Here is a 26,797-nt window from a genome sequence, read left to right as displayed (position 1 = left end):
TAGATCGGTGCATCAAATGATAAAGGCCTAAACTAAATTCATTTATTTAAAGTAAAAGAATAAAGAAATAACTCTAGACTTATTGGCTAGGCTACACTTGGAGAAGAACTTCAGACATTCCGGTAGCTGAGCAGAGCTGGCGATGGGGTAAATACGTTTGGGCAATATACAATAATAATAATAATAATAATAACAACAATAATAATGTCTCAGCAAAGACCGAACACATTTATTTGTCTGGCTCATGTCCGCTAACAGTAGGCTAACATAGTGCATTAAAGCTTGCTGTTGGCTACCTACAAACGGCGATGGAAACAACAGTGAATTTTTCCTCCTTTTGTGGTAATTTAGCACTATTTTCTATGATCTTCTGCTTGCATTTTTGGGCTTCAGTTAGATCATTATTTTAATCTTTAGTCATTTGAGTTCAGTTCTAAAAAAAAAAAGCAAAGGCTATGTAGCAAATAGGTGAATCTGCGATGGGGCCCATCATAGGGTGGGGGCCCCCACGCACCGCGGGGGCTGCGGGGGTGTCCCGTACGCCCCTGTGTATGAGGCAAGATTTATTTGTGATGGATTGTGCATTAAAAAGTTCAATCTTGATATTCGTTGCAGCAGTGTGTCTCTGTATTGGCCGAAGTAGACTGAGATCCACTCCACGTTTTCTCCGGTTTCCATCCAGGTCAGTGCGTAGCGTTGTCATGGGAACTCCAGCGCTACTAGTCCTATGAGTGACAGCGCTCTGATGACGTGTTCGAAATGCGACAGTGCGCACGCCAGACCAGATGGATGAGATGTTGTGATCAGACCGGGAGAAAACAAACTTTCGACGGCAACTTCTGTGAATATAACGGGGCCGGCAAAGGAGTCCAAGTTGTTTAATGACAGATGTACACGATGGAGTGGTATAGTTGTTGAATTTCTTAAGTTGAATGGCTGAGTAATTCAGCATTATGTCAGTCATGGAGAGTGGTCTGCTAGCCGCAAGCCACGCTCGTGATGCACAGAGAAAAGCCAACAGACACAGCAAGCAATGGGTGAACACCTCACGATCATCGGCAGCGACCCCAGGCGAAAGCCCCACGGCAACAGACAGCGACGAACAGACGCAGGAATCCACAAGCGATAGCAAACTGATAGGCGAGCAGCCGCTTGAGTCGGTGAAATCCGTACAGAACACATACAAATCCACATATAACTGACTGAACGTATTACTGGCCGATAAACGTTATGTTATAGGTTATACCATAACAACAACTGTTGCACTGTAGAGGGTTTTCAGTTAGAGAAGCGGAGAAGCGGCAAACAAGCCACGCCAGCGTCCTCTCCCTCCTCACCAAATCAGGTATATATATATCGTCTGTGTATTTATTCCTCTTCTTGTGCTGATTAGAAAGACCGTTTGAATGTGTTTCTCCCAAACTTTGTTTATAAAACATAATTTGTCGGTTGAATTCTGCATTCTCTTGAGATGCAGACAACCAAGAGGTGGACAATTAACTGTATAGTTTAATTAGTGACACTTAGCCTACATTTTAAAACCTTTATGGCAAAAATATGTCAACATTTTATTTTGACTGTGGGAACATTTTTATTAAAAATATTTATTTGAATAGGGCAACATTTGTATTTTAAAACCTTTATTTTAATATGGAAACATGATACCTCATTCTACAATATTTCTATGATTAAATCGCTGACTCCTCCCCCATCAGCCAATCACTGTGTGTTTACTCCATAGCAACAAGGTCAACCCCGCCCTTACTCTTAGCTTAAGACTTCAGTCTATTCCTTAGTAAAAGTTGGTCTCAGCAGCTTTGTGAATAGGTTTTAAAGGAAACTCTTAGCTAAGAACTTTTACTGCTATTTACATAACTCTTAGTGGTAAGATAAAATGTTTTGTGAATACGGCCCCTGTTATTGTTTAATGTTGCTTGTGTTATCTGAGTTTTATGTGTCACCATTGTGCTGAAGGGTAGCTCCTGTGCTTCAGTCAGTGATGATCCAGAAACTCTGTTGTTCTGCTGCATGTTGATTTATTTAAAGACAGTAACTGTGTAGTTGCTGATGCAGTGATACAGCAGTTACATTAGCTCATGTGTGTGTTTTTGTCAGCTAATAATTTAATGCAAGAGATTGGCAATTTAAAGAAAAGGTTTCATAATATTAATCCAAGAAATACCTGTAAAGAGCTTTAAGTGAAAATAGTTTTTGTTTGAACAGCCACTTTTATTAGTCAAGTTTTTAAAAAGGGCAGCAGGGTCGTTCTGAGAACATTTCCAAATAAAGTATGGTTCCCTAAACGTTCAGAGAATGTCTTGAATGTTCCCTGAAGGTCCACCAAATAACGTCCCCCAAACCTTAAAAGAACTCCACATCGTGACCGTCTGTGAACATAATGGGAACGTTACTCAACACCAGAGGGGACGTCCTAAGAATGTTCTGGGAATGTACAATTTCTAGCGGGGTAGTGACTTAGGAGTCCTCTTGACTACTCCTAACGTTTCACAGATTTAGGAGCTATGTTTTAACGCTAAAATGCTTTGTGAAATACTCTTAGAGCAAAAATTTAGGAGTCCTAAAATTAGGACTGACACGCCCATTATTTTTAAGAGTTTCTCCTAAATCGGCAATTTAGGAGCTACTTTTAGCCTTAAGATGTTTCGTGAATACGGCCCCAGGTGTTGTTGGTTATGTTTTTACATAAACATTATTTGATCTGAATCACTGAACTCATTTAGAGCCCAATCTCTGAGTTAGGTTTACATTATTGATTACAGCAGCACTGTGATTCTGCAGCACAAGATCAGCTTTTACAATATAAATTTTTTTTTTTAAGAGTTCTGATTTTTTTTAAAAAGCACTCGTTTAAACACACAAAACATCAAGAATCATCCTGTGAATCTCAACAGTGGTGACCATCATAAAGCATGTTGCAGTGCATTCTGGGAGCCACCAATCAAAATTCATCCATGGCTCCCATCATGCTTTGCTGCATGAATAAATTATGAGCTAAATTGTCTTAGTAATTTCATTTATTCTCACTATTAAAATTTTGCTGTTTTTCTGTGACTTTTTAGTAGCTTGTTTTCTAATGTTCAGAGTTGATCTGTTGATCAGAATATGTTGCTTGTCACCGTTGTTGAGATTCATAGGCTGATACTTGATGTCTGTGTGTGCGCCTAAAAGAATTTTTTTTAATTTTTTTTGTGATAAGGACAAGTTTTAAAAAAAAAAATTCTGTATTGTATAAGCTGATCTTCTGCAGAATCACAGTGCTGCTGTAATCAATAATGTAAATTTAACTCAGAGAGTGGGCTCTAAATGAGTTCAGTGATTCAGATCAAATAATTAGGTGAAAACATAACCAACACCTGATCATCTTTTAACTTTGCTTGTCTGTTTGGTTTTAATGAAGTTAAAACTGCCCAAACAAAATCTAATACTAAAAAGGCAAGGGACAAGAGCTCAACTAAAACAAACCCGGACCTCGATGATGGTAACTTAAACATTTTGATTTTCTCCTTTGGTGATTCTGCTTGTTATCATCAGGTGTCTTCAATAATGCTCAATCATCACTCAATTAATCACTTATTTATCTCATTAATGCTTCAGTGGGTGGAATAAAAATATGGCAGGACTTTTACTCTTTGACCCCTGGATTACCCACCTCTGCATGTTGTGGCTTAATTCACTGATCTAATGACTTATATGAATATAATGTTAAATTTGTGTTGGCTCTCTTCTAGAAATACAATGATTAAACGGATTTTTAATCCTCCTCTGCTGAGATCTTGAGAGATTTAATGTCTTCTTTCATCTAAGGCTGCGGCTGAAGTCAGTTGTAGTTCTAGCGTTTCAATTGTTTCTGTTCTTGTTTCTCTTTCCTTCGGTGATTCTGCTTGTTAACAGCAGCTGTCTTCAATAATTCTCAATCATCACTTAATTAGTTACTTAATTATCTCATTAGTGTGTAGTGTGCACTCTGAACAATGTTCATTTCATCTGGGCTAAACTATGTGAGCCTTACATGGGTGTGCTGGCTGAGAGGCGTCCCGCCAGCGGGATCGTGACAGTTAAGAGGTTAAACATTTAGTTCAATGCAAAACTAATTTGCATCTAAGTTAATCGCAGAGTTCTGATGGACTCACCTCTGACAGTCACATTAAATGACTTGTGTATGATGTGATTGCTGCTGCTGGTACCGATGTCAACTTCATAAAGCCCAGAGTGTTCGGTTCTGATGTTCCTGATGGTCAGAGATCCAGTCCAATAATCCAGATGTAGTCTCTGTCTGAATATTCCATCAGCATCATCATTTATGTAGAATCTTCCAGCAGGTCTATTGATTTCAGCTACAGAGGTGTTTTGATGTTCAAACCTCCATTGTATCACATCATATTTCTGGATATCAGGAACACCAGTCTGTAGAGTAAAATATTCTCCCACCAGCACTAACAATGAATTCACTCCAGAATCACTCACACCTGAAGAAGAAACAGAAACAGAAACTGTTTCTGTCAGTTATCACTTTAAAATATCAGTAAACACATAAAAAAGATCCTTAAAGAGCCCCTGTGATGAAAATCAAGCTTTTAATGTTGTTTATATGTCTATGTAACATTTTTAATATGCTTTATGACAAACCATGTACAAATTCATAAATCAGCATCAATGTTGAATATCTGTTGTTTAAAACTGCAGTAAACCAAACACCCACAGTTTGAAATCACAAGTGTTAGTGAGGACATGGACTATCTTGTAATCAATCACAACAACATCCCATCTGTGTGTGTCTAAAATATTGCTTTTAGGCACACACAGACATCAAGAATCAGCCTGTGAATCTCAATGACGGTGACAAGCAACATATTCTGATCAACAGATCAACTCTGAACATTAGAAAACAAGCTACTAAAAAGTCACAGAAAAACAGAAAAAAAAAAGAAAAAAAAATAGTGAGAATAAAGGAAATTACTAAGACAATTCAGCTGCATAATTTATTCATGCAGCAATGCATGATGTGTGTCTAAATGAGATAATGTTTCATTTAGAATAACATTTGATAAATCCTTCAGATTATATTGATAAAGCTGATCACTAAATAAAACAGGCGGTGTGCCAAATGTGACAGCAGATGCAATGTAAATTAATTAATATTTAATATGATAAACTAACTCCACCGCACTCAAATGCATAGGCAGAAGAAAGCTATGGCCTGTAGGGTTTGTGTCGAGCCATTTATTAATGTCCGGGACATTAATAAAAGACATTCTCTCCTCGCTGTCCAGCGCGTCGCGTTGCTCAGAGATTTTTAGATACGTAGGCTAGGAGTAGTTGTGAGAGCAGATGCCACGTAAATTAATATTTATTACGATAAATTAGTATTTCACAGCACACAAATGTATACAGAAGAAAGCTCTGTCTAGACTCTACCCCGGCACGGGTTGTGTTGAGCTATTTATTAGTCTGGCTGTTTTATGAGAACTAGATTACATGTAGTTGCAATAAACTCTGTAATAATCCGTACAAATGTATCGGAAATATAGCTACTATTCTGTAGCGCAATGCGTGGAGCTGATTCTGGAGCTGAGAACTGATGGCGTGGCATGATCTTTGGTTGACCAATCAGCGGAAAGGGGCATTTTATTCCCGCCCATGTAGAGTTTGAATATTCAAGCGGATTATCCATTTTGATTTTATTGTTTTTACATTTAACGGATTAGAACAAAGTGTGATTAAAACAAAAATAAAATTATGAAAAAACTTTTTTCCGTTTAGAAGACAAAAACGAAACAACAAATTATCCGAAGGTACTCAATCAGGGTATCTTCCGTTCATTCATGTTTTGATTTAGTATTGAAACCAGAAAAATGAGAAAAACACACTTTTTTAAATTGGCTTGATTTTTCTTTTTTCGTTCTGGGGTTGGAAACAAATAACCAGTTTGAATATTCGATCTCTACATGTGGGCGGGAATGAAACGCCTCTTTCCGCTGATTGATCAATCAGACGTCAAACCATGTCGTCATCAGTTGTTCATCGGTTCAGATCAACAGAATAAAAGTCCCTCGCTCTACAGCTGTACGGATTCTTAACGCGTTTATTCTACATTTCTTCTCTTTTTCATCAAATTGCCAGACTATGGCTTGACACAAATCGTTCTGATGCAGAGTCAGGGCTTAATTCTGTGTAGACATTAATTCATCATGTGAAATATTAGTTTATCTCATAAATATTAATTTACTTTGCAGCTGCACGCAACTACCCCCAGCCTACAACTTTGATACATTGAGTGTAAAAATGACAAGCGACAAGCGAAAAATGACGGTGACAAGCAACATATTCTGATCAACTGATCAACTCTGAACATTAGAAAACAAGCTACTAAAAAGTCACAGAAAAACAGCAAAATTTAAAGTTGCCCTAGAACATGTTTTTAAAAGATGTAATATAAGTCTAAGGTGTCCCCTGAATGAGTCTGTGAAGTTTCAGCTCAAAATACCCCATACATTTTTTTAAATTAATTTTTTTAACTGCCTATTTTGGGGCATCATTATAAACGCGCCGATTTATACTGTGCGGCCCCTTTAAATCTTGTGCTCCACGCCCCAAGAGCTCGCGCTTGCCTTGAACAGTGCCTAAAAACAGTTTACACAGCTAATATAACCCTCAAATGGATCTTTACAAAGTGTTCGTCATGCATGCGTCGGATTATGTGAGTATTGTATACTGTTATATTGTTTACATGAATTGTTAATTCTGAATGAGTTTAAGGCTGTGCTCCGTGGCTAACAGCTAATGCTACACTGTTGGAGAGATTTATAAAGAATGAAGTTGTGTTTATGAATTATACAGACTGCAAGTGTTTAAAAATGAAATTGTCTCCGTGAATACAGTAATAAACGATGGTAACTTTAACCACATTTAACAATACATTAGCAACATGCTAACGAAACATTTAGAAAGACAATTTACAAATATCACTAAAAATATCATGATATAAGGGCACCTTTAAATAGTGAGAATAAAGGAAATTACTAAGACAATTCATCTCATAATTTATTCATGCAGCAATGCATGATGGGAGCCGTGGATGAGTTTTGATTGGTGGCACCCAGAATGCACTGCAACATGGTTTATTATTCTCACCACTGTTGAGATTCACAGGCTGATTCTTGATCTCTGTGTATCTAAATGACAGCCTTTTTTTTTTTTTCCTAAGAACAACTTTTGATGAAACCTTTGAATTATTTTGAAAAAAAAAAACTGGATCTTGTGCTGTAGAATCACAGTGCTGCTGTAATCAATAATGTAAATCTAACTCAGAGATTGAGCTCTAAAGTGATTCAGATCAAATAATGATTTTGTGAAAACATAATCAACACCACCTGATCATCTTTTCTCTTTGCTTGTCTGGTTGGTTTTAACACAGTTAAAACTGCCCAAATAAAATCTAATATTAAAAAGTCAAGGGTCAAGAGCCCAACTAAAGCAAACACTCATCTCCACGATGGTGTCTTAAAAATTGTGATTTTCTCCTTTGGTGATTCTGTTTGTTATCATCAGGTGTCTTCAATAATGCTCAATCATCACTCAATTAATCACTTATTTATCTTATTAACTTTAACACTGTTTCAGTGGGTGGAAAAAAAAATATGGCAGGACTTTTACTTTCTGACCCCTGGACTTTCCACCTCTGCGCGATACCTCTGCGGAGGATCCGCCACGGAGTCCTTTTGCTGTGTGGGAGGCTATGAAAAATATATGTATATATTTGTGTATTTTACAGTCACAGCATATCTATTAGGCCTATTCTATTTTGAGTTTTTTTTTTTTTCATAGAGAAGTGTAGGACATGTCAAATGTCAAATATTCAGTTATCCTTCTGTTTCATATATGTATATAATAGGCAACATGGTATTTTTTCCTTTTCTTAAAGTCATAAATTTTGTTTAAGGCAATATTCTGAGTTTATTTCATTAATATTGAGTATTAATGAATGTCACACAAAACGGTGTTTTATTTCCTCTGCCAACTAAACTTCCAACGCAGGTCAGAACCGTTGTGTGACTGACTCGTAGCGCACAGAGCAGTGTTTCATTCAGTGAGTCTTTGAGCAAATCAGTTGACTGAGTGATTCAATGGCCCAAAAGATTATAAACCCTGCATCCCAATGTGCATACTATCCACCAACAGTATTGAATATTACTAATGCCACATACTATTTAGGATGGATAGTATGCGCATTGAGACGCAGGCAAAAGATCAAAAGTGGGCGAGGCCATGTGGCACAGCATAATGGAAGTGGAAGAGTTGTTTACACCAAACGCGAGCTGCGCGACGCAACGTGTCAAAAGATATAGAACCCGTAATAATCTGTGATATTTTCTACACTGGATGTGGTGCTGAAGACAGCTTCCAGAATCTACACGAGTTCAATGCTGGATTTACACAAAGGCTTTTACTGAAAGAAGCAGTTCCCACTTTAAAAGCAGAAGCTGCTGTTTATTGGCTTCAAACTGCAAGTACGTTTTATTGTTTGTCTTTTAAACGTAATGTTATAGTTCTGTTGCTATTTTTAATGCATCAAGGACATATACAAAGAGCAACTCATTTCTGCTGTTCTAGTGCAACAAACACCAACAAACTTCTATGTTCATAGACAAACAGTTGTTCATGCTATAAATTAAACGATACCTTTACAAAAATGCGACTACTCAGGCATGTATTCAGCTACAGTAAAGCTTTAATCAGGATAAAACTGTATATTGAAAACTAACAAACAGCAGTGACAGCATCTAAACACTTTGACACAAATACTAAATGAAATACCATTCATAAACATCCTTTAAAAGACGCGATTGCAGAGGGTCTGCTTTATCCTCTTCATCTGGGTCTGATTCGGCTCAATTTGATACAGCATCTAAGCGCTAACTACGGATGGTAAGGGGCGTGGCGTTTCCGGACGCTTCAGCGAATCACGATACACTGGGCCAGTTACCAACCTGCTAACCAATCTGAGCACATTGTGTATTTCGGAGGGAGTGGCTTCATAGAAGCAGGGAGTCAAACGAGCCGTTCATATGACAGTGGAAACTGAGGTGTAGAATAAAGATAAAATATATGAAAAATACAGCGTTTTCAAAAAAAACTAAGCATAAAGACATGTTAAACTGTGCCCCAAAAACACAATCAAGCCTAGAAAAAAAAACACTGAACCACCCCTTTAAAAAGGAAAAACGAATGGATGCAAAAGTACACGGACCGATTTCGTTTATTCAAATGATTGTTTCTAAAATCATAATTTAACAAAAGTAAAATTGAAAAAAAGGGAGGAAAAGGCAAATAACTGATAATGTTTCTGAAAAACAAGAAATATGATCATCTGGTTTCAATTTTTCATTTTTGCATTTGCATTGTATGGGCTGAAAATTGAACTGTGAAGTATTACACAAGCCTTTTTTCTTTGCTTGTCTGATTGTTATAATTCAGTCACAATAGCAAATTCACAAAACAAATTCTAATGTTAGAAAGTCAAGGGTCAAGAGCTCAACTAAAGCAAACCATGATCTCTGTAATGGTGTTTTAAAAATTGTGATTTTCTCCTTTGGTGATTCTGCTTGTTTAAAAAATGGATTAATCAGACATCAGACAAAACTATTTTCAACACATCATCAACATCTAAACCTGTTAATTCTCATTAAGATCTTCAGTAGACGTGTGACAGAAATAAAGTCAGTCTGGTTACCAGAGGTGTATAGTCCAGGGGTCAGAAAGTAGAAGTCCTGCCATATTTTTCATTCCACCCACTGAAGCGGTGTTAAAGTTAATGAGATAATTAAGTGATAAATTTAGTGAAGATTGAGCATTATTGAAGACACCTGATGATAACAAGCAGAATCACCAAAGGAGAAAATCACAATTTTAAAGCCACCATCGTGGAGATGAGTGTTTGCTTTAGTTGAGCTCTTGACCCTTGACTTTTTAGTATTCTATCGTGTTTGAGCTGCTAACAGCTAGACAAGTAAAGAGAAAAGATGATCAGGTGTTGGTTATGTTTTCACGTAATTGTACTTTGATCTGAACTAATTTAGAGCCCAATCTCTGAGTTAGATTCTAGATTCAGTTAACAGCCCAAACAAGAGCCAATATAAAAGGGTCAAGAGCTCAACTAAAGCAAACCCTGACCTCTGTGATGGTGTCTTAAAAATTGTGATTTTCTCCTTTGGTGATTCTGCTTGTTATCATCAGGTGTCTTCAATAATGCTCAATCATCACTCAATTAATCACTTAATTATCTCATTAACTTTAACACCGCTTCAGTGGGTGGAATGAAAAATATGGCAGAACTTCTACTTTCTGATGCCTGGACTATACACCTCTGCTGGTTAGTAATAAGTGAAGCTGGTAATGCTGTTTGTGGAGTTGTTTAATCAGTCAATTATAATCAATTATAATTTCAGAGAATTATAATCATAACTATATTGAATACACAATTATGCAAGTAATACAATTAAGTAAACAAAAATAAAGTGACAAAAAATAAACAGACACACTTACTGATATCGAATGTCTTGATTGATAACCCTTTAGTCCTGCTGATCTCAAGTCTATAGGGTCCAGAGTCTGAGATTCTGATCTTCATGATTCTGAGATCTCCAGTCTGATTGTTAAGCTGCAGTCGGTCTTTGAAAGCTTCATTGGGTTTAATCTTAGGTAAGACTCCACCGGTCTTCCCTCTATTCAGTGTAGCAATGGAATCTTGTCTAAACTTCCACGTAATCACTTCATCATTCTGTATTTTTGTATCAGTCCGTAAAGTGACTGAATTTCCCTCCATCACTGACACAGATTCCACATCATCACCAAACACACCTGAAGAACAAACAGAGACCGTCAGAAATGAAACTTAAGATCATTATAATATATATAATAATAAATCTCCTGCAACTTGCTGCAGTCTGCATTAAATCTAAATCTATATTAATGCAGATAAATGTCTAGTGATCAACAGAAATAAAGTCAGTCTGGTTAATAATAAGCGAAGCTCCAATGTCATTAAACAACTCCAGCTTGATTTTTACAGCGCTCATTCTATCAGTTGCAGTTCTGGTACCTCTGTCCCAATCAGAGGCTAGCCAGGAATAAGGTGGATAAGTAAATATTAAAATTAACATTAACAAAGATTAATAAATGTTTATTAATGTAATATTTATATATTATTTATAGAGTCATTTCAGCATTAACAATCCTGTTTTCACGCAGAATCACTGAAGGAAAGAAGGAAACAGAAAAAAAGAGATGAGCAGAAACACAAGAACTACAACTGACTTCAGTCACAGCCTTAGAGGAAATCAACTGAAGATAAAAGACATTAAATCTCTGAAGATCTGATTAAACAACTCCACAAACAGCATTACCAGCTTCACTTATTACTAACCAGACTGACTTTATTTCTGTCACACGTCTACAGAAGCTCTTATTGAGAATTAACAGAAGTTTAACTCTCATGTTTGTTTCATTTAAGGTTACCATGATGGTGATTGATGTTTCCATTAGTTGGCCTCTTAACTTTTAACATAAATTTTTCTCTTCTCTGGCTGCTATGGTAGTGTGTCTGTCAAACACATTAGTGGTAGCAAAGTAAACTGAAGTATGATCATGTGATCATTATTAACTCTTGATGATTTTGTAATCATCATGAAATAGCCTGCTTCACTTAAGCCTTAATAATTGAATATAAATGTTACTACAAGAGATTCAGATATATTGCAGAAATTAATTGGAAGATGAAAATAAATAGAAACACAAGAAGGAAAACTACTTTGACAAACAGATATCAGTAATCAGCATATGTGTCTCAACGATGGTGACAATAAACAAAATATTTACAGCTGCATAATGCTCTGATGCATTCTGGGAGTTTTATACTATAGTACCCAGCATGCAATGCGGCTACACGATGCTTTTGATTGTCACCATAGTTGAGAATCATGTGCTGATTCTTGATGTCTTAGTGTGTCATCTCAAAGTGACTTTTTAAAAAAAATAATAAAAATAAAAATTTCTGCAATACAGCTCAAGCCACAGAAACAGTGTTTGTAATGTTATTGTCTTAATAGCGCAAAACCGTTCTTTTAATCAACATAATTATCATGATAGTAAAATCATCAACAGCTAACAGCCAACACCTGATTTCATTTCAATTTCTATTTCTGCAGCTGCTAATGTGTTTGATAAACACACCATCACAGCAGTCAGAAAAGACGGTTATATATGTATAAAGTTAAGAGGCCAACTAATGGAAACATCAATCACCATCATGGTAACCTTAAATGAAACAAACATGAGAGTTAAACTTCTGTTAATTCTCAGTAAGAGCTTCTGTAGACGTCTGGCAGAAATAAAGTCAGTCTGGTTAGTAATAAGTGAAGCTGGTAATGCTGTTTGTGGAGTTGTTCAATCAGATCTTCAGAGATTTAATGTCTTTTATTTTTAGTTGATTTCATCTAAGGCTGTGACTGAAGTCAGTTGTAGTTCTTGTGTTTCTGCTCATCTCTTTTTTCTTCTTTCCTTCAGTGATTCTGCTTGATAACAGGCTTGTTAATGCTGAGATGACTCTATAAATAATATATAAATATTTTGTGGATCAGATAAAGTCCAGTTCTTTGCTCTTGGCTGACATTTGGCATTTTTGTGGCCTGCTTGTGGTCCAGATCTGGCAAACAGGAGCGGTCCGCCCAAGTGCCATCATTCCTGCCACATGTGGGCCAGATCATCATCCCGCATGTGCCAGATGTGGGCCGGATCTGGGCCGACACAGTGTTGCTATCTGGGTATAGTTCTTGAAAACTAATGTAGTTAACTAATGCTAACTAATGAACCTTATTGTAAAGTGTTATCACATTTTCAATATTTTAAAATGTATTGTTTTGAAAAACTTATGTTTATACAGAAAAGATGGATTCACTTAAATTGTTAAAAAAAAAGTTGGTCTTTTGAAAGTTTTATTTAAAAAAAATACTAAAAAACTGTATCATGGTTTCCAGAAAAATCTGAAGCAGTACAGCTATCTTCAATACTGTTAATCAGAAATGTTTCTTGAGAAGCAAATCATCATATTAGAATGATTACTGAAGGATCATGTGACACTACCAGAGGTGGACATTCCAGGGGTCAGAAAGTAAAAGTCCTGCCATATTTTTATCTCATCCACTGAAGCATTAATGAGATAATTAAGTGATAAATTGAGTGATGATTGAGCATTATTGAAGACACCTGATGATAACAAGCAGAATCACCAAAGGAGAAAATCACAATTTTTAAGTTACCATCATCGAGGTCAGGGTTTGTTTTAGTTGAGCTCTTAACCCTTGACTTTTTAATATTAAATTTTATTTGGGCAGTTTTAACTGCATTAAAACCAACCAGACAAGCAAAGTTAAAAGACAGTCAGGTGTTGGTTATGTTTTTACATAAACATTATTTGATCTGAATCACTGAACTCATTTAGAGCTCAATCTCTGAGTTAGATTTACATTATTGATTACAACAGTCGTTACATTTTATTTTTTTTAGGAGTTCTGATTTTTTTTTAAAAAAGCGCTCATTTAAACACACAAACATCAAGAATCATCCTGTGAATCTCAACAGTGGTGACCATCATAAAGCATGTTGCAGTGCATTCTGGGAGCCACCAATCAAAATTCATCCATGGCTCCCATCATGCACTGCTGTATGAATAAATTATGAGCTAAATTGTCTTCGTAATTTCATTTATTCTCACTATTAAAATTTTGCTGTTTTTCTGTGACTTTTTAGTAGCTTGTTTTCTAATATTCAGAGTTGATCTGTTGATCAGAATATGTTGCTTGTCACCGTTGTTGAGATTCACAGGCTGATACTTGATGTCTGTGTGTGCCTAAAAGATTTTTTTTTTTTTTTGTGATAAGGACAACTTTAAAAAAAAAAAAAAAATTCTGTATTGTATAAGCTGATCTTGTGCTGTAGAATCACAGTGCTGCTGTAATCAATAATGTAAATCTAACTCAGAGATTGGGCTCTAAATGAGTTCAGTAATTCAGATCAAATAATGATTATGTGAAAACATAACCAACAACATCTGATTGTCTTTTAACTTTGCTTGTCTGGTTAGTTTTAAAGCAGTTAAAATTGCCCAAACAAAATCTAATACTAAAAAGTCAAGGGTCAAGAGCTCAACTAAAACAAACCCTGACCTCGATGATGGTAACTTTAAAATTGTGATTTTCTCCTTTGGTGATTCTGCTTGTTATCATCAGGTGTCTTCAATAATGCTCAATCATCACTCAATTTATCACTTAATTATCTCATTAATGCTTCAGTGGATGAGATAAAAATATGGCAGGACTTTTACTTTCTGACCCCTGGAATGTCCACCTCTGCTGTGTCGTCTTCCATGTCGTTGCTATGCGTCGTTACCCTCTGTCATTACTATGTGTCGTCTTCCATGTCGTTGCTATGCGTCGTTACCCTCTGTCATTACTATGTGTCGTCTTCCATGTCGTTGCTATGCGTCGTTACCCTCTGTCGTTACTATGTGTCGTCTTCCATGTTGTTGCTATGTGTCGATACCCTCTGTCGTTACTATGTGTCGTCTTCCATGTCGTTGCTATGCGTCGTTACCCTCTGTCATTACTATGTGTCGTCTTCCATGTCGTTGCTATGCGTCGTTACCCTCTGTCATTACTATGTGTCGTCTTCCATGTTGTTGCTATGTGTCGATACCCTCTGTCGTTACTATGTGTCGTCTTCCATGTCGTTGCTATGCGTCGTTACCCTCTGTCATTACTATGTGTCGTCTTCCATGTCGTTGCTATGCGTCGTTACCCTCTGTCGTTACTATGTGTCGTCTTCCATGTCGTTGCTATGCGTCGTTACCCTGTGTCTTACTATGTGTCGTTGCTATGCGTCATTTCCCTCTGTCGTTACGGTGTCGTTGCTATGCGTTGTTTCCCTCTGTCGTTACTATGTGTCGTCTTCCATGTCGTTGCTATGCGTCGTTACCCTCTGTCGTTACTATGTGTCGTCTTCCATGTCGTTGCTATGCGTCGTTACCCTCTGTCATTACTATGTGTCGTTTTCCATGTCGTTGCTATGCATCGTTACCCTGTGTCGTTACGGTGTCGTTGCTATGCGTTGTTTCCCTCTGTCGTTACTATGTGTCGTCTTCCATGTCGTTACTATGTGTCGTTTCCTTCTGTCATTACTGTGTGTCGTCTTCCATGTCGTTACTATGCGTTGTTATCCTGTGTCTTACTATGTGTTGTCTTCCATGTCATTGCTGGTAAAATGGACTCATATGTTCACTTTGGGTGTTAATTTAACACTGGGGATTTTGTTGTGGTATAGTTAAGTACTTTCACTTAAATGACAATTAATAGGTAATTTGCATTGCCATTTAAGTGAAATTATTGAACTTAAATTTACAAGCTTGATAAAAATGATAATTCTAGAAGAAAATTTCAGATGGCACTTAGAGGCTTTTGCATCTGAGCTCTTCGTGTATTAATCATGTTGATAGGCCCTATAAAACAAATATTACATATTAATCATGTCAATTTCCTGCATCTGTTATTGACGTCCAAATGACGTCCAAAAAAATTACCCCGTTCAAAGGTCAAATGTTGAACGTCAAGATGACGTCCAAGTTGGGTCATGGTTGGACGTCCAAATAGTGGACCTGTATAATTGACAAATATATTAGTTTTTTTCTACAGATTTCTTTTACAGATTCCACATTTTTTTCACGGTATATTCCTGGCAACCACAGCTGCCGGTATTTTACCGTAAATTTGACAGTTTTTTTTTAACAGTGTACCCTTTATACATCTGATTTTCTTTACAACACGAGTAGCTGTCATATGCAGAAGTTTTCAGATGACACAGCCATTGTTTGAAGGGTATCAAATGGGAATGATCTGGAGTATAAGAAAGTAATCAAGAACTTGGTTGATTGGTGTGAATTTAATCACCTTCACATCAATGCTACCAAGACAAAAGAATTGGATTTCCGTAGAAATGTTTCATATATTGTACCAGTAAACATCCAGGGGAATGTCATTGAGAGGGTTAATGTGTAAAAGTATTTGGGTGTTCACATAAATAATAAATTGGATTGGTCAGATAACATTGGTCAGTGCTCTGTACAAGAAGGGCCAAAGTCGTATCCATCTGCTGAGGAGATTGAGGTCTTTTGGGGTATGTAGGACACTACTGAAAACTTTTTATGACACAGCAGTTGCATCAGTAATTTTTTATGCCGTGGTCTGCTGGAGTTGGAGTTACAGAGAGGGATAAGAAAAAATTCAACGAAGTGATCAGAGGCCCATTTCAGAAAGGAGGTTAAGTGAAAACTCTGAGTATGTTAACCCTGAAATGAGGGAAACTCTGGGTTTTCTGTTTCAGAATGGGAGGTATGTCAAACCCGAGAAAGCAGGGTAAGTCAAGCCCGTTTCTGAAAGAGAGGTAACTTCTACTCAGAGTCAGTTACCATGGTAATTTACTCTCTGAACCTAACCTGGTCAGGAGCAGGTTTTCTTTGGTAAACCCAGAGTTTCCTTCGGTCTCCTCAAGTACAATCTAAAAACTCTTAAATCAAGATGGATTTTCTATATAAGAAAATGATATAAGATATTTAGTCTTGTTCTCTGGGGGGATCTAAATTAAGTGCATTTTACTTAAGTAAAATTATCAATATCTGCCAGTGTGGTAATACAAATAATCTTAATGCAAACGGAAAGTGTCAGAGTGTCTACCCAGGTGTAAAAAAAGTGCAGTAAAATACACTTTATTTTAGTACACAGTACACTTCTATAATGTACTTAAAGTGCTCTATTTCCGTGCACTTATTTTGTACTTAATATACTAAAAGCTATACTTTAGTACTTCTTAAGGAACATCTAAGTGTACTCAACTGTGCTATTTTGGGACACCATGAATTTGAACTAAATGTGCTTTTGAACCCTCTTGAACCCATCTTTCATACACTTTTAAAATAGACTTATGTATTTCAAATATAAGATTGATATATAATGAATATATAGAAAATGTATTTATAATTTATTGCCTACAACATTACGAATACATTTTGTATATATTTATCATATATTATTCTTATATCTTAAATAATTCATAAGTGTATTTCCTATGTCTGATGAGTACATTTAAAGGTGTATGAAAGTCGACTCTGAGTAGGTTGACTCTGAGTTAAGCGTGTGCACCACGACTATGAAAAGGCTACAAAGTATATGGAGACGGTTGGATTGTTTCCCCCCGGTGGGCGTGGTTTTCGGATTATGACGCGTGTCGCTCTGTCTATAGCTGTGTCCAAATTCAGAGGTCGCACACTTCGAAGTGCGTGAAAGGGTGGGGTTTTGGAGTGGAGGGTTGCCAGGTCTGCGCAACAAAACCATCCAAATGTAGCACAAGTGTAAAAGTATCCTAATCACAGACTTGGCAACAATGAGCCGAGCGTTGTTACATAGCTAGCGGCTGTGTGACAGACAGCAGATGTTTGTGTGCATTTTAAAGTTTTATGACTTTATGGGGTTTTGACATGCTTCACTGCCGAAGACGACGGGACACTGGACCAAAATATGTATTGTTAAAGTATGTAATGTTAGTTTTATATCGTTAGCAACTAGTTAACCTTGTTTGTTTTTATGTTAAATGAAATGGTCAGTTGTTTTAACTAAAATAAACTTGCACTGACATCTTAAAATATACCTGCTGAGCATGACTATTTGTAACAGGCGAGAATTTTAACGCTATGATGACTAAGACAAAATTTGAATGGACCATAGATCTGTTTTAGTATGTTCAAATATTTCTGATTTTTATATATTTAAATAATACACTTCACCAGCATCTGCCTTCTCAGCCGAATGAAAGTGCACACAAATATTATATGTTTTGTTCTGTTTTATATACTGATGATTTAAAATGTGATGCTATTTTTCTGATGTTAAATCTAAGTTCTGTTGAATATAGTTGTAAAAGGTACTTAATGTAATGTAGCTTTAGAACGATGTATTTAATGTAAAAACATTTAATTTACATGATGAAAAAAATATTATATAGGCCTACGTAAAATTTTTCATTTAAAATTACAAGTTGCATAAAAGAAATAAACTATGAACAGAACAATTCTCTTTTATTTACACATGTGAACATATTTAAAAAAAAAAAAAAAAAAAAAAAAAAAAAAAGTTTAACAGAAATTACTTCGACTCATTTACAAATAAATTTTGTAAATGCATTTGCTAACTTAAAAAAACTGTACAGAAATTAAGCTGTTTCATTGACAAAGTGACATTTAAATAATATTTATATCGACACATTTTTATGCACTTTGTTCTGTTCTTGAGAAAACGGGAAAAAAAGCGTCCTTTGAAGTGCGATTCACCGCGGCGCGAGGAGGGATGACGTAATTCGAGAGCGACTTCAAGGGCACCCTCTCGTTTCCCAGGGGAAAGAAGCACCGATCTCAAGACACTTCGCGGTCTACACTATCCCACAGTTCATTGCGCAACGTTTTGCTACGTTTTCCGGGTTGAACGACACGTTTCCTGGAAACGGTGTGCAACGGGTTTGAGATGCGTTTTCTCTTGTTTGGTGGGCGTGTTAGAAATGTCAGCCCAATCAGCGGCAAGATGTATATAAACCACGCGGTATTAAAGAGACAGCTCGCACACTGGGTATTAATGTAACATAAAAATACTTTACTTATATATTTTGGTGTTGTATTGTGAAGGTACACTTTAATAAACTTTTCTATACTCTGATTATATAATGGTAAATATTACAATATCAAAGCACAACAACAGTGATCAGCATTAATGATAAGCCTATTAAACAATAAAATAATAGATCATAACACAGTCTGGGAGGTAAGAAGTGGATTATCCTTCACCTGAAATGTTTGTCTTTTCATCCTGAAATGCAAGGCAAGTGTTGTATCACAATAATGAGAAGTTTCCACAAATCCTTTCACTGGATTGGGATGTTCTCTTTTATTCTGGACGGCAAGGGCAGTGACTGTAACATCGAGTGTATTTTGCAGTATTAAACACCTATTTATACCAACTTCATCAGGCTCCGAAAATTCTTCAAAAAGAACACAAAGAATGTCCTTCTCAGTTGCCATAGTTGCAACGCTTGCGTCATCACAACAGGGTGTTCAACGCGCCACCGTTTCCATTTAAAAAACATTTTGTAACGTTTTGTCGGGGCTGAACGCAGCCCAGGTGTGAATTAAAATAAATGTAGGAAATGCCCCGGTTTCACCAATCAAATAATATCCGTGATGTCCAAATTGTCAGTTTTTCATAAATGCAATATCTGTCTCTGAGATGGAGTGCAGTTGAATAAAATCCTAAAGTACTGTACTTTAAATTCAGACTTAAATACAGAGTAAATGTATAAATATGAATGTATATATTTTACAAATTAACATTTCATTTAACTTAAAAAAACAAACAAACAAAGTTAACTTGCTAAAGATTTAAAACTAACATTACATAGTTTAACCATATATATTTTGGTCAAGTGTCGGCAGTGAACGTGTTAAAACCCAAAAGAAAGTCATAAAACTTTAAAATGCACACTCCAGTAACTGACTGCGGTCAAGTGGGCCGCGCGTCGAAAATACACGGTCAAGCCAGCCGCACTTTTTTTTTTTTATGTCGCGCGTCTATTCCTGCACTTACGGTATGGGTGCTGGAAACGGTCTAAATGCATTTAAAGACGGCAGTTTTGTTTAAACTCTTGCAGTTAACCGTAAAAAGGACAAGAACTTAAAGAGACATCAGATAAGTTATGTATTGCTTTTTTCCCCCATCTTATTATGACTCTAATATTTTTTTATATAAAAAAGACTTTTATTTTCGAATTTGTTCTTTGTATATGTGCTATACATCATATGTTAATGTTAATATTAATTATTATGAATCATTTATTAATTAGATTTTTTAAATTATTTTTTTTTTATTATTGTTATTATTTTTATTATTTATTAATAAATATTATACATTAATTATTATACATTATGAATATTAATGAATGTTAATATGAGTTTTATACATAATTTATTAATTTTATTACATTTTTTTGGATTGTAATGTTTAATATTCGTTTTTTGTTCTACATTATTAATGTTAACATTAATCTTAATAGTAATTTTAATTAATATTGATAATTAATTTTACTATTAAATTAATTTTTGATTTTAGTGTTTTTATATATACAATAATTATTTAGACATTATTTATTAATTTTAATGTTAATTATCATACATGCTTAATGTAAATTGTTTTATTTTTATATATAAAACATACATACATCAAAAATAAAAATTGTAAAAAGTACCTTCATAGGTTTGCTCATTCTGTCAACTGATATTTATTCAGGGTCACCCTGGCTATTACTGTACTAATTTTCATATCATTTTACTGTACAGTTTTGGAGAAAATGAAAGTCAAACTCACCCACAATATCCATTTTCAAACACTTTTTTTAATATGTTAGCTCATTCTGTCAACTGATATTTATTAAGGGTCACCCTGGATATTACTGTACTCATTTTTGTATCATTTTACTGTTCAGTTTGGGAGACAATTAAAGTCAAACTCACCTATAATATCAAAGTGCATTCAAGCACTTGCACTGTAGCCCATATTCAAACACTCATAAAAATATTTTCCTTATAGGTTAGCTCATTGTGTCAACTGATATTTATTCAGGGTCACCCTAGATATTACTGTACTCATTTTCGTATCATTTTACTGTACAGTTTGGGAGAAAATTAAAGTCAAACTCACCCACAATATCCATTTTCAAACACTCATAAAAATGTTTTCTTTACAGGTTTGCTCATTCTGTCAACTGATATTTATTAAGGGTTACTCTGGCTATTACTGTACTCATTTTCATATCATTTTACTGTACAGTTTGGGAGAAAATTAAAGTCAAACTCACCTATAATATCAAAGTGCATTCAAGCACTTGCACTGTAGCCCATATTCAAACACTCATAAAAATATTTTCCTTATAGGTTAGCTCATTGTGTCAACTGATATTTATTCAGGGTCACCCTAGATATTACTGTACTCATTTTCATATCATTTTACTGTACAGTTTGGGAAAAAAATTAAAGTCAAACTCACCCACAATATCAAAGTGCATTTTAGCACTTGCACCATGTCCCATTTTCCATCACTCATGAATTTTTTTTCTTTAAAGGTTTGCTCATTCTGTTAACAGATATTGGTTCAGGGTCGCCCTAGATATTACTGTACTCATTGTTGTATCATTTTACTGTACAGTTTGGGAGAAAATTAAAGTCAAACTCACCCATAATATCAAAGTGCATTCAAGCACTTGCACTGTAGCCCATATTCAAACACTCATAATAATATTTTCTTTATAGGTTAGCTAATTCCTTCAATTGATTTTTATTCAGGGTAACCCTAGATATTACTGTACTCATTGTTGTATCATTTTACTGTACAGTATGGGAGAAAATTAAAGGCAAACTCAACTCCAATATCAAAGTGCATTCTAGCACATATGGCCCAAATTCGAACACTAATAGGTTTGCTCATTCTGGCATATCATTTTACTGTAGAGTTTGGGAGAAAATTAAAGGCAAACTCACCTTCAAACATCAAAAGTCATTCTAGCACTTACATCATGTCTTATTTTCAAACACTCATAAAAATCTTTTCTTGATAGGTTTGCTCATTCTGTCAACTGATATTTCTTCAGGGTCAACCTGGCTATTACTGTACTTATTGTCATTTATTTTTACTGTACAGTTTGGGAGAAAACTAAAAACTAGTACATCTAGTGCCAACGTATCCCATCAGATGGTTGATGTGCCAATTCATCAAGGGAGTCGCCCTTGAGCTGAAGGCTATTCTGCAGTCACACAGGGCCCCAAACCCATCTTGGAGATGTCTGTCATGACCACTTTCCTTCTGGAAACAGAGCCCAGCATTATCCAGTTCTAATAAAAATGGTACGATTGCAAGGGGACCAGTGGAGGACGTCACCGTCGTCGGACTCAACCAAGTGGAACGTAAATATCACTTAACCAAACCTATTTCCAGAGACCTTGGCATTGTTGTATATTATCAGTATATAATTTCCTAATTTCCATTAGATGTAATATAGCTGATGTTAGTTAATAACAAATAATCTTTTGTTTATTTGTTTGGTGCATAATAAGGTTCTCCACCTTATTATTTTCAGAGAAACACTTTATCTTTCCATGAGATAACGTAACTCTTCCATAGCCACACCCAACTTAATCACTTGTATTCTATGTATCTTATGCACTTTATTCCTTTATCATTCATAGTATTCATTTAGTAGTTGTGTTAGTTATTCTTGTTTATCTTTTTGTAATAAAATAAATAAATAAATAAATAAATAAAATTTTATTACACTTGTGTCTTCCTTGTGCTGATAATACAGAAAAGGTTCTACAAGTTAGCAATATCACCAATCTTTCAGATAAATCAGCTGACCACTTTACATTAATTCTAAATGAATGAAAGCCCCTGCTGAGAGTGTTCTCATACTGCCAAGGTAAAACACCTTGACTGGTGCCCTGAACTAGGTAAAAAGGGGAAGTGGTCATCTGATGTACTCATAATCACCCCTTAAGTGACGTGTGGTCCTAAAATCACAACATCAGCAGTGACATGAGTACCAATCCCTACTTTACTTTGTGTCCTTTGATGGACGAAGTAAAAATCACTACACCCTGAATAAAAATCAATTGAAGGAATTAGCTAACCTATAAAGAAAAGATTTTTATGAGTGTTTGAATATGGGCTACAATGCAAGGGCTTGAATGCACTTTGATATTATGGGTGAGTTTGACTTTAATTTTCTCCCAAACTGTACAGTAAAATGATATGAAAATGAGTACAGTAATAGCCAGGGTGACCCTTAATAAATATCAGTTGACAGAATGAGCAAACCTTTAAAGGAAAGATTTTCTCCCAAACTGTACTGAGAAAATTACTCTGACTTTAATTTTCTCCCAAACTGTACAGTAAAATGATACGAAAATGAGTACAATAATAGCCAGAGTAACACTTAATAAATATCAGTTGACAGAATGAGCAAATATGTAAAGAAAAATTTTTTATGAGTGTTTGAAAATGGATATTGTGGGTGAGTTTGACTTTAATTTTCTCGCAAACTGTATAGTAAAATGATATGCAAATTAGTACAGTAATAGCCAAGGTGACCCTGAATAAATATCAGTTGACAGAATGAGCAAACCTATGAAGGTACTTTTTACAATTTTTATTTTTGATGTATGTATGTTTTATATATAAAATTAAAACTATTTACATTAAGCATGTATGATAATTAACATTAAAATTAATAAATAATGTTTAAATAATTATTGTATATATAAAAACACTAAAATCAAAAATTTTATTTTAATAGTAAAATTAATGGTCAATATTAATTAACATTACTACTAAGATTAATGTTAACATTAATAATGTAGAACAATAAACGAATATTAAACATTACAATAAAAAAGTAATAAAATTAATAAATTATGTATAAAACTCATATTAACATTGATTAATATTCATAATGCATAATAATTAATGTATAATATTTATAAAACAATAAAAAAATAATTAAAAAAATCAAATTAATAAATGATTCATAATAATTACCATTAATGTTAACATTAACATATGATGTATAGCACATAGAGTCATAATAAGATGGGGGGAAAAGCAATACATAACTTATCTGATGTCTCTTTACGTTCTTGACCTTTTTACGGTTAACTGCAAGAGTATAAAGGAAACTGCCGTCTTTAAATGCATTTAGACCGTTTCCAGCACCCATACCGTAAGTGCAGGAATAGACGCGCGACCTAAAAAAAAATGCGGCTGGCTTGACCGTGTATTTTCGACGCGCGGCCCACTTGACCGCAGTATAAAACTGTCAGCTGTCTGTCACACAGCCGCTAGCCATGTAACAACGCTCGGCTCATTGTTGCCAGGTCTGGGATTGTGATACTTTTTCACTTGTGCTGTGATTACGCTACTTTTGGGATGGTTTTGTTGCGCAGACCTGGCAACCCTCCACTCAAAAACCCCACCCTTTCATGCACTTCGAAGTGCGTGGCCCCTGAATTGGGACACAGCTTTTATGGGATGAATTATTCTGGCCCACCCACCATCCACTTTTCTGTTGAAATTAGGGCCCAAAAAGACGTATTTTCAACTTTCACTTTAAAACCAAATTCAGACGCAAGTGGGATGTTCTTATATAGACGTCTTTTCAACGACGGAACGACCTAAAAAAAAGACGTCTTTTCACCTTTCATTTTTCAACCAAATTTTAACGTTGTTTAGACGTCTGGCAGTGTCGTCTTTTCGACGTCTTTTCAACGAGTTTTTCTGCTGGGTGGGCATACTGAAAAGAAAATGCGCATTTCAGTTTGCGAAAAGCGAAACCGAAAGTAGCCTACTTCAGCTATGTTTATAAACAAAAAAACAAACACTTACCGATCAAAAATAACGGGAAAAGAATGAGTATAAATGCGCTCTTCATATTGATGTAGAGTTGAGTGATTGTAGATGATCCGTAGAGTTATTGAAGTCCTCCGTTCTCGGAGTGTTCTTCAGCGCTCCGCTTCTGAGCCACACCCTGAACCAGAGATCTTATTATATCAGACGACGAAAAGAGACAAAACCCTTCTTACATAGAAACATGTGCACTTTTGGGCATTTACCGGTGAATTATCTTGATAATTTATATTATGCTGAAAGAGGCAAAAATAAATAACAGCAAAAGCGCCGTCCTGTATCTAAAATGGCTGAACCTTCCAACACCATATGACAGTCTGAGGAAGGAGGCGTAGCAAATTTATCTTCGTAGGCATTGCGTTTTAAAGTAATGATGCAAAAACTTGTGAAAATGAGATCCAGGCAGTAGATCAAGTTGATGAAAAATTATTTATTCATTACAATTAAATTTAGCCTCACACGCAAACTTTAATAGATAATGAAAATACTTAATAACACTAAAAGGTAAAATAACCATCATAAAGTATTAGTCAATAGTTAATAATACAATTTAGAGTATTGTAAAATCCAGAGTATTGTATCTAATAAATGAAGATCAAAAAGAGCAATAATTAATACATTTGCAGATAAGAGACAAGAAGTAGAAGAGAGCAAAGGAGGGAAAAAGCTGAATTGTCAATAACTTGGTCAGCTTTATACCATGAGCATATAGGGAAATTTACATCCCACACAAATTGATGTTTTTGTTCTAAAAGAAAAGGTTAATTTCACCCATTACGTCATCTACTGGTCCAGTGTCAAAAATAGATATAAAAGTTGTTTTGACCCCCTTTGGGGAATTTTGCAAATTTTACCCTTTTAAATGTCATCAGGAAAAATAACAGAAATATTTTGATCAGATTCAAATTCAAATGGTTAATTCTGCTGGCGTCCAATGTCTAACCACAAACGTGTCAGCGTGACCTGTCACACTGGAGCACTTGAAGAACAACTGAACATAGCAATCATACTCTTAAATATAAAATAACCATAAGGGTACAATAACAAGTAAATACTTGAAAATATGATAAGAATTAATATATAAAGTATTAGTACATAAATATATGAATGCAAAATTAAGACTGATAAATCATAAGCCATAAATGATTAAAATAAATATTAATAAAAGTGCATGAATATGAATATTGACCATTTCGGATCCATCAAGTAAAAACTATAATGTCAAAATAGATAGATAGATTTTCTATGACGCACTATCGAACGGGCTCACCTTTCCCACAAGTGTCTACATCTCGACTCTTTAGCAGAGGTGTATAGTCCAGGGGTCAGAAAGTAAAAGTCCTGCCATATTTTTCATTCCACCCACTGAAGCGGTGTTAAAGTTAAAGAGATAATTAAGTGATTAATTGAGTGATGATTGAGGATTATTGAAGACACCTGATGATAACAAGCAGCATCACCAAAGGAGAAAATCACTATTTTAAAGCCACCATCGTGGAGATCACATGCACATTTTCAGACATGTTTACTGTAGCTTTTTTTAAAGTTATGGACCCATGAATTTGACAAATGTGACAATACATTTATAGGAGAAATTGCATTATTGGCCCAAATAGATGCACTTGTCTCAGCTGCTTCTGGGGTTAGGTTGCTTTTATCAAAATCATGGGTCCATAACTTTAAAATGCTACAGTGAAAATGTGCATGATGACACTCAAGTACATTGGGAATAAGTTCTCAGTGCAACTTATAACGCATCCTCAAAGATAGCTTAGATATAGCGCCTCCAGTTGGGCCAATGATGCAATTTCTCCTGTTACTTTGTCACATCTGTCAAATTCATAGATAAATAACTTCATAATGCAACAGTAAATATGTCTCAACATGTGAAGTTATACAAATTGAAGTATTTTCTTCTTTTAAGTAAAAGTAGTGTGCATGCAAAGCAAAGATAACATGATCCTTTTGTATAATCATCCAAGTTTGATGTTCTGGAGTCCATCTGAAGTCATCCAAGGCTGGATCCAAGCTGGAGCTGAAGCTGGTAGTTACCTTGTGATATTGAAATCTGTAATATTTGCTTGAATTATTTTTTATTCAATTGATTCATTAATGCATTCAAAGGATGACCTGCAAAAATAATGGTGTAATTGTATTTATATACCTTTGTAATTCTACAGTAA

General features: G+C 35.3%; 1 protein-coding gene across 4 annotated transcripts in view; it reads right to left on the bottom strand.

The window, feature by feature from the left end:
- Positions 1-24,934, bottom strand: part of LOC137027966 (uncharacterized) — a 49,800-nt gene extending 24,866 nt beyond the window's left edge. For 3 of the 4 annotated variants that reach the window (XM_067396614.1, XM_067396617.1, XM_067396615.1), the window contains exons 1-4: positions 19,752-19,797; positions 15,650-15,724; positions 10,564-10,878; positions 4,152-4,487 (exon numbers count right to left, since the gene is read on the bottom strand). In XM_067396614.1, coding sequence (XP_067252715.1) covers positions 4,152-4,487; positions 10,564-10,878; positions 15,650-15,724; positions 19,752-19,782 — 757 coding nt within the window. In that variant the 5' untranslated portion in view covers positions 19,783-19,797. Of the gene's footprint in view, positions 1-4,151; positions 4,488-10,563; positions 10,879-15,649; positions 15,725-19,751; positions 19,798-24,593 lie in introns of those variants that run through there. The other variant, XM_067396616.1, reaches the window with a different exon arrangement.
- Positions 24,935-26,797: the final 1,863 nt, after the last annotated feature.

This window comes from Chanodichthys erythropterus, chromosome 10 (assembly GCF_024489055.1).
Source record: "Chanodichthys erythropterus isolate Z2021 chromosome 10, ASM2448905v1, whole genome shotgun sequence".
Lineage (NCBI taxonomy): Eukaryota > Metazoa > Chordata > Actinopteri > Cypriniformes > Xenocyprididae > Chanodichthys > Chanodichthys erythropterus.
The sequence above is the reverse complement of the archived record's forward strand: the minus strand, read 5'-3'. Positions and strand labels throughout refer to the sequence as shown.